This window comes from Cygnus olor, chromosome 2 (assembly GCF_009769625.2).
Source record: "Cygnus olor isolate bCygOlo1 chromosome 2, bCygOlo1.pri.v2, whole genome shotgun sequence".
NCBI lineage: Eukaryota > Metazoa > Chordata > Aves > Anseriformes > Anatidae > Cygnus > Cygnus olor.
Genome location: NC_049170.1, coordinates 126,747,388 through 126,764,593, shown reverse-complemented (window position 1 = coordinate 126,764,593; position 17,206 = coordinate 126,747,388). Strand labels below are relative to the sequence as shown.

Genomic DNA, 17,206 nt, shown 5'->3' with positions numbered 1-17,206 from the left:
CCAAATGTAGAAACCATGAGAAATAAGTAATCCTTCCATGCCATCTCTCTACATATATACATAATTTTGGCCTTTCACAATATGTTTCAATACCTACAGACTTATTATTCAAAATGTAAGCACAATACCATTCAAGGGAATAATTTAAATTGGTTGTTTTAAATATGTTGCAAAATTTTAAAGATGTGGCAATTGAACTGCAATTTAGAATATTTATATTAAAATATAGTCAAGTTCCACTTTAGGAGCAAAAATATTGCACCACTGCTAGATGAGTACATTTTTTGGTAAGCGTTACAGGAGCACTGTCAGTATTTAACTGTATTTATGATTACTCATCTAATCAGGCAACCTGAGATTTCAGCTTTAGTGTGTTTTCCTGTGGAGTACAAAGAAGGATGCTTATTCTTGAGAACGTTTTAGCGTAGTTGAAACATTTCTGTTTAATTGGATAACAGAATTAGATATGATGAAGCATCCAAATGTTACTCAATTACAGCTGATTTTCCATTTGATGGTATGTAAACTTAGTACATATTGTGATTTGCAAGATCATATCTAAAATAAAACTCAATCTAAAACTAGTTTAATTGAAAAGTAACTCATTCCTTTTTGATTATTCAAATTCATTTTTGCAGATGGGAAGAAGCTGTTTTGACATTCTCTCACTATTCTAATGCCAATAAGTGTCCTTTGCTGGAAATGGTTGAGTATCTTCCTGATTCCTTTAAAGTAAGTTCACTGCAAATATTAAAAACATAACTACACCAAAAAGCCCCTTTGGTTACATTGCATCATTTGCCATTGTTTTTCTAATGCCATCCTCACTAACATGGATTATTATAAAATAGGAACAACATGAATTCATACATTGATTTAATTTTATCGTACATGTAAACTCTGGAGTTTTATGTATTCATAGCATAAAACATATGTCTACCATATAACGTGACTGAGTAAGCACTCCCATTAGATGACTGCCATATTTGAAGGTCATTTTCTTTAGCTACAAATGTTTTCTGTTCATTGTGATAAACATTATCTGTATCGCCTTCATTCCTTTTCTGTTCATCTCAAAGCTGGGTTTGGACAACGCATAATTGAGTCTTCAGAGGAAAAGACAAGTCGGACTTTTATGTAAGTGGACAAAAAAATTTGTGAGGACAGTACATTTTAGGTCTTAGAATGGAATATGTCATAATGTCCCCTGGCATAACAGCAGTGCATTATCTGGATAAGTAGTTTTAAACTTAGAAAATCTCAGCTTGGCTTTTAGCTACTAATATAATAATTTTACATATTTCTGTAGTTACATAATGTCCTGATATAATTCAAATTGACTAATATTTTAACTTCATCATGAACAATTCCCTTGTTACCAATAACTAAATTTGGATTTATGCTTTTAATATGTCATGTGTTAAAAATTGTCAGTATTAGGAAGACTTTTTTAAAGTCACTCATCAGATACTAGCAATCTTCAACCATTAGTCTTGGTTTTACTGCAAAGACGTAATATCTGTATTTTATGTTTGTAATTAAAAAGAAAAAAACAAAAAACCCACATTTTTTACTTGAAAGCTAGAGAGTAGACAATACACATATTTATGTTTGTCAAGTTCATATTGATACAGCATGTGTTGTAGAAGAATATAGCATCTTGACAGAAAACATGGGTGACTGATCTTGGTTTATCCTTTGGGCTGCAAATGGCTTTGAAGTTCAGTTTCTGTAATCTTCATGCTTATGCAGTTTAGCAAGTATAACATCAAACCTGAGCAATCTAATTGACTTTAACCTTGTTGTGTAAATTCTTACATCAAGCTGAGTGTCAGAGGTATGGATATTACAAAGAACAGTGACAGAAACATTAATATCTATTAATGTATATGAAATGCATGCCTGTCATAAGACATACAATTGTCATGAATATCCAAGTTGATACGTTTCTTTTTTTTGTAATTCTTGTCAAAATCTTAAGCAGGTAGATAGCTTCCACAATGCTGAAGAGGCATGAAGGTTCTAACGTTATTTGATCCTTAAACCATTATTGAAAAAAAAATTATGATCTACTACATTAACAGAAAACTTGTGAATTTTCTGGCTACTAAACATTTGCTTTCTTATTTGTATTATCAATGCCATATAACTTTAAATACAATATGTTCTTCAGTCAGCAGAAAAATGAATTAAGATATGAGAATGACCTTTTTAAGCTATAATATTTTAAGAATTTTTTTTTTTACAGTTTAAAATGACTTATATTCTTACAAGCTTACATCTTGCAATCATCTATTGTATTTTGATGGCATGTGTTCACACTGTCTGAGTGACTATTATTAGTAACATCAGTGTTCTAATTACTTGACACAATATTCCCCTTTTTTTTTTTTCTCTAAGGATTAGTATTTTACAATTTAGCACATTATCTCAGTCTTAGCTATGAGTTTATCATATTCAGTGCTGGTGTATGTGTATTATTCAGATTGAATATAACTTCAGATATCTTCAGTGTCCTCCTGACACTTACCAAGAAATTAAAGATGGTGAAGATATTTCTATGAACCACTTGCCATTTAAATGTAAGTTGTTTTATTTACTTTGACATAATTCCATGCTGTCTTGTTGAGATAAAAGCAGTGTTTTATATTTTTATCATAAGATTTCACCTCCAAAGGTCCTAATTGGATATTTAAAGTATATTGTAATAAAGTATGAGCTAAAACTTTGTATAGTCTAAATAATAAATAACTATTCTTTCAGGATTAGATATAAATCTGGTTTATTTAAACAGCTATGGGGTTCAAGGAGAATATGCTGTAAATACAGGTAGTCAGGTAAGGAAAACTTGTTCTCCCAGTCCTGTAGTGACCAGGTTCAGGAATAGAAGACATTGAAAAAGCTGACAAAGATGAACTTTTTTATATGCTAACGGGAAAAAATAATCTGTGCTTAAAGCAAATTTTACTGTTCTCACACACTGCCAGTCTGTTCTCTCTGTCTTTGGCAGAAAACATTTACAGAACAATCTTGCGGGCTATATTTGATTTCTTTTTGGACTACTGTTGGCAACTAGATTTGGTATATTTTTTAAGAATAAATTATTTTCTAATTAAATGTACTAGAAAATCATGGTCATTTCATCTCTATGTTGGCAAAATGTTTACACTCACTGAAAAATCCTATCATATCAGTCCGTATCTGTAGGGTTTTGTTTTTGTTTTTTATTTTTTTAAGCTTGAAATAGACTGTAGCCTATCTAACAAGCTACAGGAGAGAAAGAGAATGGCTCAGTAGGCCATTCTCTTATATATAAGAAGAAGAATTGTGATAGCTCTGGACAAAAGTGAATAAACAAAGAACTTTGCAATATTTTACAAACACTGTGGTTTTCACTGCTAATATTCAGCTAAGAAGTGGCCTAGCCTGTTTTTAAGTGCTTACTCATCTAGAAGAGACAAATGGATCCTGCACTTTCTTGTTTTGTAGGCCATGGTACGTCACAATCGCATGGAGATACTTAGTCCTCCTGTGTGCAAAGAATATTTGCTTATGAAAATGGTAGGTGTATTTTAATGTACGTAAGATACAATATTGCATGTCAGGATGAAGGCTATTGTAGCCTGAGAGCTGTTTAGTAAAGTACACATACTACTACGACATTACTGAAGCAAATGTATTTGCACAACACACTCATACCGTAGTTAGATTATGCTATGTGATTTTAGTACTTAGTAGTGATTCTTTGATGCATACAAAAAAAACACGCTTTTTTTTTTTTTTTTTTTTTTTTTTTAATGTATGGTAGTATCACTGAGTTAAAAAGAAAAGGAACATTGAGAACGACTGATACACTTTTTTCCTCACAAAGCTCAGTGATTCATCCTGAAAGGGTGTTTGAAAAATGCTTGTTTTCTCATCATGAGAACATTGTTGGCTATTAAATTTAAATGCAGGCGTCTTAGAAATTTGTGAAGTGTTGTAACTGTGAACATTGTTACTTTCAAGGATGGCCTATGGGTTTAGAGCACCTCTGATGAATTTAGGCATATATTCTCTTGGTCTCATCCCATTTGACTCTTCTGGTCACCCCATATACAGCCAGGAAGACCTCTGCATGGAACAGAAATCTATGAAGCAAGACCATTAGAATATGAGGTACTGAGTTTTTGTACTATTTAGAATATGTTTAGGATTTTTATAGCAAGAAGATGTGATTATTTATGTTTTTTCTAAAGTTATTTGTTATTTAGCAACTCTGAATAGAATTGTTTATTTTTAAACATTCAGCAACAACTTCTGTAAATAAATTTCAATTTACATTTTTTATTTTCAATGTCTTTTCTGAAAACTTCATGTCTGCTACATGGCTATATCAGTCTCTTCCCTGAAGTGAACATTTCTTTAACACTGAAGAAAAGGATTAACATGTCTAATCATGAAAAGACAGAAAATAGTGGATTTTTTAGATTTTTATATCCTTTTAATTTTCAGCAAAAATAATTGGACATTGCTTATTTTAAGTTTAAGTCATAGAAATAGTTATCAACAGATAAGTGTTTTGAGTATTCAAATACAGCTGTCTTTGCCTGTGTTATGCTTGCAGGCCCAGTATTTCTTCAGTAGATTCATAAACTGTGTGGCCAAGGGAAACAGTTTTTTCTAGTCTGTAGGTAGCTACTTATGTACAATAATAGTAACAACATGTAACAGCAGATTAGCATATTGAAAGAAAAAACTTTCCAAAAAACTTTTGAGTGTATTGGCTGGTTCCTTGGGTAAAAACTTAAAATAAATAAATTTAAAAAAAGAAGTGTTGTGCCAAAATGTGAATGTCATACCCTTGTTTTGGAATTATGATATCTCAAAAGGAAAAACATAACTAGGTAACAATGAAATAGGCATCATGTTACGTTTGAATATTTATCTGTAAGTCAAAACTACAGTAGATGTAGGATACTCTAATAATTTGTGAATATGATCTTATTCATTATATGCATTGGATGAAAATGGTGCTTTAGGTGGGCTGTAAGGAAACAGCCAGGATGAATTCTCTCTTGGGATAAACCTGTCCCTCTAGAGATACTTGGGGTTGTTAGGAGACAGAATGGAACTTTTTCAGAAGCTGGAACTGCAATAAGTAGGACACATACTGACCTGACAAAGTTAGACTTGCCCGATCCAAAATGACGTTTTAGAAAAGATGGACATTGGTGCGACTGGTTGATGTCCTGTTTGTAAGTGTTTCCCTCCTGCAGTTAAAACTAAGCAGTATTCTGTCCCTTAAGAAGGCTGTGGTTGTCCCAAGCTGAACATTGTACTAGACTTCCAAAGAAGAAACTGCAAGTACCTGCTTTTTGCTGAAACCTGTGAATACAGCTCATGCATAGTGTTACACTCCTGTGTTCACCTGAAGGGCCGGAGAGTCTCAGAGCTCGTCTCAACTGTGGCATACTAGCATTAATGGACAGAAGTTATGTGTGTGTGGTGAACTCTTCAAATTAATCCATTTAAAATTGTGATTTTTATCACTAAAACCAAGGATTTTGAAGAAAAGAGCCAAGAAAAAATATTTTATTTGTCATTTCAGGGGAGAAAAATACAAAACTGAAATAGGAACTCAAAAAATATATTCTAGTAGAAATGTGAAATAATGTAAACTCAAGGAATATAAAAGGTCCATGAGGATATCCGATGCATGAAAAGTCTGGAGAACCCCATGCCCAGCCCAGTCCATGCGGGATTCTCAAAAATTCAGGAAGCCAAGACTAGCAGAACTGGAATAATTCATGCTGCACTAACCAACTCATCTTCCTGATGGAAGACAGGAGAATGACAGAAGCAGACAGAGGAAAGATTCGGATTGCCCCAGGTCCTTGAGCCATCAGAAAGAAATGTAGCTGGATGAGGAGTCCTATCCTCAGTGATGGAATGGGTGATGCAGCTGGTGGAGAAGCAGTGTACTGATGAGGAGCCGTGAAGTTGCTGCCTGAGAGACTAAAGCAACAGCAGTGTATGTCATGCAGTGGGGGAGTCAGTATCCTGATGACTCTATAATGGGAATGAAGCCTGGAATGCCAGATCCGAGGGGAGCACTGCATTACAGCACATGGTACTCCTCTCTGAATCCAGGTTAAAGACGGACACCGTAATGGGGCACTTGCTGATATGTATTGCAGCAACACCTCTGGTGGCAAATTAGCTTTACAATTTATTTATTAAAGATAAAATTCCCTGTTGTTATCTATGCCAGTATGAGGCATTTCGCAATAAAGTTGTCTTTGCTGATACTAATTGTAAAGAGAGATGTCAAAGGGAGAAGCCACATAAGGATGCCAGGACTCCCAAATTGTGCATCTTCCAAAGACTTTGTTGCTATTCCTGACACTACAATATGATAGTGAAGTTATGGACCTAGAATTTATCTTATGTTCATGTAGTGGCAAAACACACCAAAAAAAAACGTGGCATAAATACTGCAATTTCAGTTCCCAAACTTGAACAGTAGTAATAAGGAAGCTGCACAGCGATGGTTTATCATGGGAATGCGCAAACTTTAATATTTGGTTTGTATTAAACATGATATATATGACATGGATTCACAATAACATTAGTAAAATAGAATTTAGTCTGTTTGCTTCAGATAAGTTTATTACTATCCTAACTTGGCAATATAATGTATATATAGTAGGTAGAGTAAAAATAAATATTTTTTCCTTAACAATTTCTGATTTGTTTTGTGCTCTGTTTTTTGTTTCAGGACTCATACTTCACAAGGGTGTGTATGTGTTTAGTTTTAATTATGAGTTACTGGGAATCTGCAAAGAAATATTTCAGCTCATTCAGCAGGTAAATTTGTAAGGATATATATGCATAACATTAATCACAACCACGTGCATAGTAATTTGTATTATATTGAATATATCTGATTTTTTTTCTAATTATAAGGGAAACATAATTATTCCTATGTATGAGATTAAAAGTGAGAAGAGGATTTAAATACTGTTATTGAATTCAGTCCTGTAATGATGCACAACTTGTAAATATGCACCTCTCTCTTAAATCCTAGAAACTGAAATATTTGTTGGATTACTCCAATCTACTGGACTGGACAATTTATACTACAAGCATAATTTTTGTGTCTTCTTATTTATAATACACCAGCTCATTTGCAGTGGGAATGTGGAGCAATTGCTGTATACTTGTCTTGGATGAACTTCTTGCTTTACCTTCAGCGGTAAAAATTATTTACATGATTTGCAATAAATATTTTCAATATTTTACAAATTCTATATATTCTAGAGTGTAACTGATTCATGTGATAGTCCTATTCTTAATTTCTGTATTTAAGCTATACAAGTTTCCAAATTAGGATCATAGGATTTTTTTATTATTATTTTTATTTTTTAACTAATGCACTGTGAAGTAGTTTTTGGTGGTTTTCATGTAGAGAATCACAGTGTGTAATGGCAACTTAAGAAACAACAAAACTTATTTTAATGCTAAGCAAGCAAAGTCACTTTATATGTCTTTTTAAAAAGTGTTTCATTATACTATATAGACTTTAACTTGAAAAACAAACAAACAAAACAAAACAAAATAAAAATACATACCATCACAAAAAAAAAGAATGTGAATTACAGGGGGCAAAAGGACAACAATAGTTGTTATAAGTAACACCTGAGGGAGGGTAATTTCTTTCATCAGTTTACAGAGTGAATGGCACACTGCATTTTTCTACACCATGATGTCCTGTAAAAGAATTGCAATGGGTGAAATTATTTCTTTAGTTGACATTAAATCTATTTATTGCCATTAATGACCCAATGGTACCAGTAGTACAGGGTGTCTAAGAGTCATGGACTTCAGGAGAGTTATGAAGATGGAAAAATAGGGTGGGTGTAGTGCTTAATACTAACAAAACGTGTTGTACCTGAGCAGGAGTGTCTTGCATAAAGATGACATATGGCCTGAACAGGAAAAAAAAAAAGTGTTTTGAGCTGTTAAAAAATCTAAGTGATAACCCAGCATATATGCTTTCAGATTCTTATTCCGTGTGGTTTGACAGATAGACAAACATGGCATTTGCTGATTAATTTTAACAGCATTTTACTGTAGTTGGGATATTTGAGGACAAGGTTTGTCAACAGAGGTAATGTCATAAAGAGATAATATCTTTATGATATTGCTTCTGCTGACAAACCTTGCCTTGCATGTGTCTGACCTTAGATGACTAGTGAATGGGCTTATCCTCTCTCCTTGTCTGTGTTCAGTGGGCAAAATGAGTATGGAACCTAAACAGTAAAAAGTGCCCAACCTTACTTCTTCCATTCCCTGCTTGTTTGTATGTCAGTAGAACTTTACAGGTACTCTACAAGTCGTTTTTCTAACTGAGTCAGGCCATCTCTTCTCAAAGCAACCTGCAGTTCTGTTGACTTCAGTGGAGCTGTATCTAAGAAATACCGATTTATTTATATTAAGATTAGTTTTGCTTTATTTCCAATTTGCTATTTCCAATTTGCTGTTGACTTCAGTGGAGCTGTATCTAAGAAATACCGATTTATTTATATTAAGATAGTTTTGCTTTATTTCCAATTTGATGTTTTCAGACTTGCAAATAATATCGGGGTGTGTGTGTGTGTGTGTGTGTTGCGGAACCCTGTGAAGGGATTTTCTCAGTTGCTATTTTCATAGCATAAAACAGTCATCTGGTCCCTGAATCTGGCAGAGGACATAAATTTCCATATTCAACTTTTTGGCGAAAACTGTATGACAGCTCACGTTCTGAGATTTGGTTTATGTGTAAACCAGGAATGGAAGGGGCTTGCCAGAGGACAGACTGTTGTTGGAAACACAGGTGACCTAAAATTGTGCTACTCACCTTCTCTTACTGAGCAATATTTTTTTCTGCTCATTTGTTTTCCATACTTTGTAGTGTCATAAAAAGAAAAATATTTTTAAATCAGGTGTATGACTGCTAGATGTATCATGGTGCCAGTTGTCCTTTGTTCTAATTGCTAATTTGCCTCACAAAACGGCAAAAAAATTATTAATTTCCTAATATTTAGAGAACAAGTTGTACAGTATTGTACTTTCTGTGACTATGGACAGAGTAAAAGTTGTCAATGAAAAATAATTATCTTGAAATACTGCTCTAGTGTATTAAGTATAAGATTCTGTAATTTAATCTTGCCATAAATACATTTACATTCTTTTGCATGTGAAAATACGAAATATTTAGACCATCTCAGAATGTCTCAGAGGCGAAATGTTTCTTATCACACATAGAAAGCAGGATAACTGATTTCATATTTAACTGTATTGCATATATAACTGTAAGAGACTCTAACTTCAGTATTGAATTTTGCTTATCTTTTTCTGTTTACTTATTGCCCAGGTTTGAAAATTATGGCATTTATGTTGTGATGTTCTGGGAAATTCTGAGGACTTTGATTAGGATTGCTGTCGTTTTCTTTTTCCTGATATTGGCCTTCGGATTGAGTTTCTTTGTCCTTTTGGGTTCACAGGTTAGTTGAAAGGCATAGTTAATTTTTTATCATTATAAATATTATCTTTGAGTAAAGAATTTCAAGAGATTATTTACAAATTTCATAGTTTTGTGGTGTTTTCTTGATTTTTTTTTCTTCTTTTTGCAGCAAACATACAGCACGCCACTGCTTTCTGTAATGAAGACATTTGCAATGATGCTGGGAGACATAAATTATCATGATGCATTTCTTGATCCATTACTGAGCAGTGAATTGCCATATCCATTCCTGAGCTACACAGTTCTCATTATATTTACCTTGCTTATTCCAATCCTTCTTATGAACTTGCTAGTAAGTAAACTACTTCTCAATATACAGAAGTGATTATGCAAATATTTATACACAGTTTTGGCATATAGCATTACTTTAGTGCTGACTTGTGACATTCATTCGTTATTTAACAAATAGACATTCTTAGTAACATATTAAAAAGTTGCCTTTCCCTTGACTCACTTTCCCTCCAGTTACTGTACAGTTAATTGTTGTAGAGTTATCTTGTATATCTTCAGGTAGTCGCTGTGTGGAATTTGCTGAGCTTCAAGAAAGTCTTCCCCACTTCCTGCGTTCAACTTTAGTAATAGGCAGGAGCACTATTAGGAGCACTTTAGAATAGGCAAAGCACTATATTTATTCTTTGCTGAGCATAGTCCCTCTGGTCTCTACTACATTGCTCTGACTTTGCACTGACAGTGGAAAAATGTAAGAATCAGGGCTTAGTGCTCTGGAGTGATTTTGGACCAACATTCCCTCATTTTGGTCTAACTTCATGTTGGAGAGACACCCACGCCTCCCTTGCCCCTCCCTTTTCAGTGGGAAGAAAATCCATTGGAGCTGCAATATATTGTTATAGGATCTTATTAAGATAATTGGAGAACAATGTATTTAATGAGGGCTTTGGTAAATGCCTGCTCCATAGACTAGAAATGACGGAATCACAGAATTGTAGGGATTGGAAGGGACCTCAAGAGATCATTGGTTCCAACTCCCCTGCCAAAGCAGGTTCCCTAGCATCATTGCTATAAAGTATAGCTATTATATATAATATAGCTATATATAATATAGCTATTGCTATAAAATAAGCGTCATTGTTTAATACCTTGATCTATTTTATCATCATAACCTAGCACTAACAATGATTTACAAAAAAAAAAAGAAAAAAGAAAAAAAAAAGCCACGTCAGATCTTCATTGCACACAAAATACCAGTCAACAATAGAAATTAACTGATGTGCCTAAAGTAAACAAAATGAACTGGAAAACCCATTCATAGTAAGAAAGGGCTAAAATAAATAAAAATAACTAAATAAATTTCAGCCATATTCCATTAACATCAATTATTGTTTTTAGGAAATCAGGTTTTCACAGGAGATGAGCATTAAAGGTCAATTATTATTTTTTTAGATTATTTATTGTCACCGTGATACTATTCAATCAGTAGTCAACATGTATTTTTCTCTTAACATAAAAGCAATCATGGATTACAAAAGAAGGGATTTTATTCTTGACAAATCTTTTACATTATTCTTTATTACTATTAGACAGTTGACCTTAAAAAAGCTTACTACGTTTCTTGATATGTGTTTTTCAAATATGCACAATGGAGTTGTGTTTCCAGATTCAAGTGAACCAAATTTAACCTTAGAGTCATTTTGGATTTAAATGTGAGTGAGAAATACAACAATAAAAACACAATAAAGTGTTTCTTTGATCCTGTGATATATTTTTAGATTGGTTTGGCTGTTGGGGACATAGCTGAAGTGCAAAAATATGCTGCACTCAAAAGGATTGCAATGCAGGTGAGTAGCATACCATAGAAGCAACAACTATAGGAAGTAGGTAGCATAACTAGAACACCATCAAGATAATTAACTAATTTATCATCAACATCCCTAACTAACATCGCAGCATCTCTATAAAGCAAATTGTTGAACATGGGCACCCTAACTTTAACATTATTTTCAGTCATGGGAGTCACTGTCAAAAAGACATATGTAAGCAAGTGCATTTTTAAGGAAATGAGAAGAGCCAGATCAATGAATTTTGAGTTATTTCAATAACAGAATGTCAAAGTGAATAAGTGCACTGTTTGAAATTGGAGTGTTGCCTCTTAAGGTGAGTCAAAAGAGGGTCAAAGTACACGGGAATCAAAAGGAAGCCAAATGCATTGCAGTATACTGAATGCTCATGGTGGTTTGTGTACCAAGAAGATATTCTGCAATGCCAGGTATAACTAAGGAGCTTAGGGTCACATTTATTTAGATATTAGGTATTTAGATACCTTAAGATGTATGTAGACATCTAACAGAATTTGCATTGAAAGCAGGAGAGTTTAGTAATTTATATGCCTTTTTAAATTTATTTTAAGAAACAATAAATTTGTCATATGTTTTTTTCCTTGTGAACTGCATATCAAGCTTGATTTTTCACAAGTGGAAATACGCTAAGTATACACCTGTCAACTAAAGAGTAAATATTGCTTCTCACAACGTGTTCATAGAAACTGTCTGTTCATATGCTTCTGCGTGAAGTCTGTATGGTGAGAACTGATTGTCCATAAAATTGGTGCAGAGAAGAGTGGCTTTGCTCATGTTCCCTGCTGGCTCTGCTTTTTCTAGAAAGTTTCAGAGCCTACATAGTGCCTATAAAAGGAGGGATGTGTGCACAGACAGAATACCCAAAGACAAGAACAGCTCACAAATAACTTCTGCTGGTAGTTACATAACTTACAATCGTGTGTTGTACTGGCTTAGTTCAAGCATATTTGAAGAAATATGTAACATTTCCTTCCAAGAGTTATAAAAATGACTGAAGTAAAGGTATAAGGGCAGTTAATGTTTTTCATCTAAGTATTTTGTTGCCAACAGAATGCTCAGGAAAGGTGGTGTCTTACTACTTCAGACAGTGCTGTGAAATCTTTATTAAGTATGTAACCTTTTGTGTGTTTGATAGGATTATGATTGTCTGCTTATAGGCTTATGCTGTATGTCCTTTTCTTTTAGATACATATGCTTAGTATTTCTGTAGCAATGTGAGAATGAATGGAAAGGTGGCATCTGCTGAAAAGGCCACTTACATGTTACATATTCATTTTACCCATGGGAATACTTTACTCACAGGCGTTGCACTGGCCTCCTAATCTATACTGGCTCTGTCAGAACCTAATAAAAGGATATAGCACGGTTAAAGAGAGAAAGATCACTCTCATTATTTGGTTTCAATATCTGTTGCTATGATAGGTATTCTGTCTTTGAACTTTTTTGCTCTGTAATTCTATACTGTAACCCTCAAGGTAAAAAAGAGATGTTCAATTCATTTCACAAGAATTAACTCAGTTTTAAAAAAACATTTTAATTGTAAGAGCGCATAACTGTGGAATAATTAAGTCTGCTAAAAAAACTCAATACCGTTATGAATAGATGGTATCTAGTGTCTGAGCTGCACAGATCAAATATTATACCATGGTGTGCAGTGTAGATATCCTCTAGGACTTGATGTCTAGTAATAGTGATTTGAATGTAATGACATAATTGTTATTTTCACATTGTAATGTGTCGTTATCTTAAGAGAATATATCTTACTCTAAATGCGAAATAATGTTTAGGTTAATCTTCACACAAACTTAGAGAAGAAGCTGCCATTTTGGTTCCTAAGTCGGGTGGACCAGGAATCAATCACCGTATATCCTAACAGACCAAGATACTGTGGATTATGGTAAGATGTTGAATCTTAGACTAAAGATTTCATATGTGTTATGATTGACTTAATTTGTACACAGATTGCTAGCAATGTTGTATTAATAAGACTTGATCATTATCTGATATCACTAGAAGCATGTTTAGACTATGACTGTCTTCACTGAAAATGAACAGTCAAGTCTTCAGTTTGAGTGCAGCCTAATTTATTCAAATATAATTAGTGTTTGAGTTCTTAGTGATCTGTGACATTATGAGATGAGACAAGCTACAGAAGTTATTCAGACTGAAAATGTAATTACTCCCTTTTGGCATTTCTTCTTTTATTTGTTTACTTTTAATTTCAACTGTTGTTGGTAGACTGAATTTTCTGATTAAACACATTTTGCAAAACAAATGTTTGATATACTAAAAATAACTTTATAACTGAAACTGTTTTTAATGTTTAACAGTGTGTTGAGACTGTTACCATTCACCCTTTTGGGATTTTTAATCTGTTTTCAGACTATAAAACCTGGTTTCATTTTGGTACTCTGTTTTGTTTAGAGTGTGTTCCAGTATTGCTTTGGGTGTGAGGACTCTACCACAGATGCTCAGAGCACAGATACAACCTTAGAACTGGAAGTTCTGAAGCAGAAATACAGGTATTCGTTGTGTTACTTTATTACTGTAAACACACCCAAAATTACAAATATATTATTTAAAGATAGTGTTCTAAAACTCAATGCTACACCTGCAAAGTAAAATCCAGTGTATCTTTCGTCCTTAAATAAGCTCCATCACTATGGTAACTTAGTATTTTATTTCATATTCTGTAATGTATTACTTTCAAAATACTTGTGGGTTAGAGAAATATTTTTATCCCATGGCAGCAAAGGAGGAGGGGGTTGATTGCACATTAAACTGAACTAAACTAATGAGGAAAATGCACTTTCATTTCAAAATCAAAGGTTTGTACATGGAGGTTTTCCAGAGTTATATTAAAATTAAAATTAATGTAATTTCAGTTGGTTTGCAGATACACACAATCTGTAACTGACTTTGCAATGGTCAGATGGTAAATCTGCTTCAGCTTTTTTCCCCAGAAATGGATGGTTGTCCTGGCTTTCCTTCAAACAAATAATCTGTTTCCTAAAGCCTTGGAAAGAATTCTCTGTATTGTACTTTTCTTACTTATCTTACCAATGTTATCCATAGGAATGGTTTCAGAAAAGCCTTCTGTGAATGTACAGCTAGGAAAATCTATTTTCTCTCTCTCTCTCTCCCTCTCTCTCCCCCCATCAGTGCCTCCTCCCCGCCACCCCCACGTTCTTTCTGTCTCTCCTTTTAATCTACTGAATTTTTATCTTCCTGCACATAATCTGATGAAGTATGTAGGACTGAAGCATGTAGTATTCGGCAAGAATTTAGAGGATGTGGATACACCCTACAGATGTTGGCAAACCATGGAATTTAACAAGTCTTTCTTCAAGTCCATGCCACATCGGTGTATTACAAAACAGCACAGAATACACTCTGTTTTTCCACAAAGAGGGAAGAAAAATAATATTTTCTATAATTATAAAATTCTTTGGAATGGAATAACTTGTGGCCACTTCACTATGGAAAGTTATACTTTCTGCTCTGAAAATACTGTCTCAAAACTTTGTTTTACTGTGTTGCCAACATGTTTTTATTGTCAGGGTTCAAAACAGTATTCAGTTCCTGCTGAAGCTAGTAGCAATCAGCACTGAGTGTTTACACTTTGTTTTGTTTTGTTTCATTTTGTTTTCATTAATGCTAGCTAATTGTTGCACTACTTTAATTCTTATGGTACTTGTTTGATAGCCACATGAAAACAACAGTAACTAAGGAAACCCCAAAGTGTTCTTCAAAGAGAGCCTTTTCAGTCACTCTCTATATGATTTTGTGCTGTAATTTTGTGAATTCTGAAAAGCAGATTTTCAAAAAGCCTGCTTCACACTTTCGTAAAGACAGTTTCTACACACATTTACTATTTATTCCATTGTTCCTTAAAAGTTAACAGATAATGTGTTCTGTATGTGTGGTGCTAAATGATGCTTTTTATTTGTATCGATTGCACTTTGGATAGCACTTTTAAAGAGATAATTATGTGTCTCATCAGTTTGACCCATGTGCTGTTAAAGTAGTTGTGAAGTCCACCAGGTGTCTGTGAATGCTTAATTGCCATTGCATACCTGGTCTTTTTTTTCCTTGCCAGACTAATTGAGTCAGAACTATGGAAGGAAGTTCAGAATTTTACTTTATTTGAGAGTGAGACTGCTCTTATATTAAATATATGTCACTTATCTCAAGATCCATAAATTTGTTCTTTAATCTTATTTTCTGGAACCTGGAAAAGTAAGAAAGCTTGCAAAATTAAATGTACTCCAGAGAAAATTATTTGTTAGCAGAAGGGTGAAATTGAGGACTGACAGATCTTTTGTATCTGTCCTTTGAAACCAAATGGCAAAGCCTCTTTTATGCATATTTTTCTCATTCTTTCTTTCTTTCCTTTTTTTTTTTTCCCCTTTAGGCTCAAAGATCTATCAACTCTGTTGGAAAAGCAACACGACCTCATTAAACTGATTATACAAAAAATGGAGATAGTGTCAGAGGCTGAGGATGAAGACAGCAATGATTTATTTCAGCACAAGTTTAGGAAAAGGCAGTTAGAGCATAAGAATAGTAAATGGGATACAGTGTTAAAAGCTGTTAAAACAAATGTGCCTAACCCAAGCACAGAAAAGAACAATAGCTTCTTCTAGACATGTCTGTGATAGCATGGTATATTAATATTTTGCTTTTCTTTGAGGTCAGTTATCTTAATGTCTGTGCATAATGTCAATGTGATACATTATTTATTCAAGTATAAAAGCCAGATCCAAAAAAGGATGTAGGTGCTCAAAACAGTATTTAAGGAGACTGAAGATGTCTACATCCAAAACTGTGATCCTGAAAGTAGCTGACTAATCAGGAAAGTGCCTAACTTACCAGATGCCAGCCTTGCTGCTCTGACAGTTCCCAAGGCTTCTTTCTAGGTCTGTTCCTGAATTTGGCCCTAATGCTGTTAGTTATATACTTAATTACAATGTTTTCTGTTACAACTATTTTTAGAATTTCAGAATTTTTAAAAGTTCAAATTCCAATTCATCTAGTATTCAGATGTTTTGAGAGAGCCAATGGGATTTATGTAGACTAAACAAAAAGTAAGAAACTAACCTGACAGATTCTTTGGAAGCTTTGCTGAGTAAGGACTGCAGGATCAGGCCTGAAAGGTAAGAAATAAAAAAGATTACAAAAATGTAATGTAAGGCAAGAATCATCTTCTTTTGTGGATAACTATATGCAACTCTCAGAGGAATCATTTGGACTAGTATGCCTATAGCAATGGTAGAATGACATGCTAAATACTAGTAATTTACAACTTAATGTCCTTATACTGCTAGTGTGATTTTGGCCTTCCTGATGTCATGAAAACTGACCTTGCTGCTTTAATCTGCACACTGGTTTTGTTATTTACTAGATATTCAGTGAATTATGTAACATACAATAATATACCAAATGTGGAAATAAACATGAATTAAACTGTGTTTAAGTACCTGAGTATATTTGTTTCAAAATAGTGCTAATAAACTAATTATGACTATATGTGGTTGCAGTCTTCTGTGGTTTGCTTTTGAATTTAGACAATTTGTTTAAGAGCTTAATATACATTAATTCTTCATGTAAGGAACAATTATGGTTCCTGTTTATTGAAAAGCAAGGTAGACACCAGAAAATTAATTCACACTGTACAGAACTTGTCCAATCCTCAAAAACCACAGAAAGATGCACTGCTAATCAGGGAGACTTGTACCTTAAAATTACCATGGACGATGCTCTGTTCAGTAAGGAAAATGCTTTCTCATCCAACTGCTTTATCCCAGTTTTGAGACTTTTAATCCTTGCCTGGTAAACAGAGAAA

The 17,206-nt window shown here is 33.8% G+C and overlaps 1 protein-coding gene across 1 annotated transcript in view; it reads left to right on the top strand.

The window, feature by feature from the left end:
• Positions 1-16,937, top strand: part of TRPA1 (transient receptor potential cation channel subfamily A member 1) — a 40,488-nt gene extending 23,551 nt beyond the window's left edge. The window contains 19 exon segments of the mRNA XM_040545978.1: positions 639-732; positions 1,080-1,092; positions 1,095-1,141; positions 2,486-2,552; positions 2,555-2,586; positions 3,490-3,581; positions 4,009-4,072; positions 4,074-4,091; positions 4,093-4,158; positions 6,761-6,803; positions 6,806-6,849; positions 7,070-7,143; positions 7,145-7,237; positions 9,398-9,527; positions 9,657-9,839; positions 11,275-11,343; positions 13,149-13,265; positions 13,786-13,883; positions 15,776-16,937. Coding sequence (XP_040401912.1) covers positions 639-732; positions 1,080-1,092; positions 1,095-1,141; positions 2,486-2,552; positions 2,555-2,586; positions 3,490-3,581; positions 4,009-4,072; positions 4,074-4,091; positions 4,093-4,158; positions 6,761-6,803; positions 6,806-6,849; positions 7,070-7,143; positions 7,145-7,237; positions 9,398-9,527; positions 9,657-9,839; positions 11,275-11,343; positions 13,149-13,265; positions 13,786-13,883; positions 15,776-16,007 — 1,576 coding nt within the window. The 3' untranslated portion in view covers positions 16,008-16,937.
• The last annotated feature ends 269 nt before the right edge of the window (positions 16,938-17,206 follow it).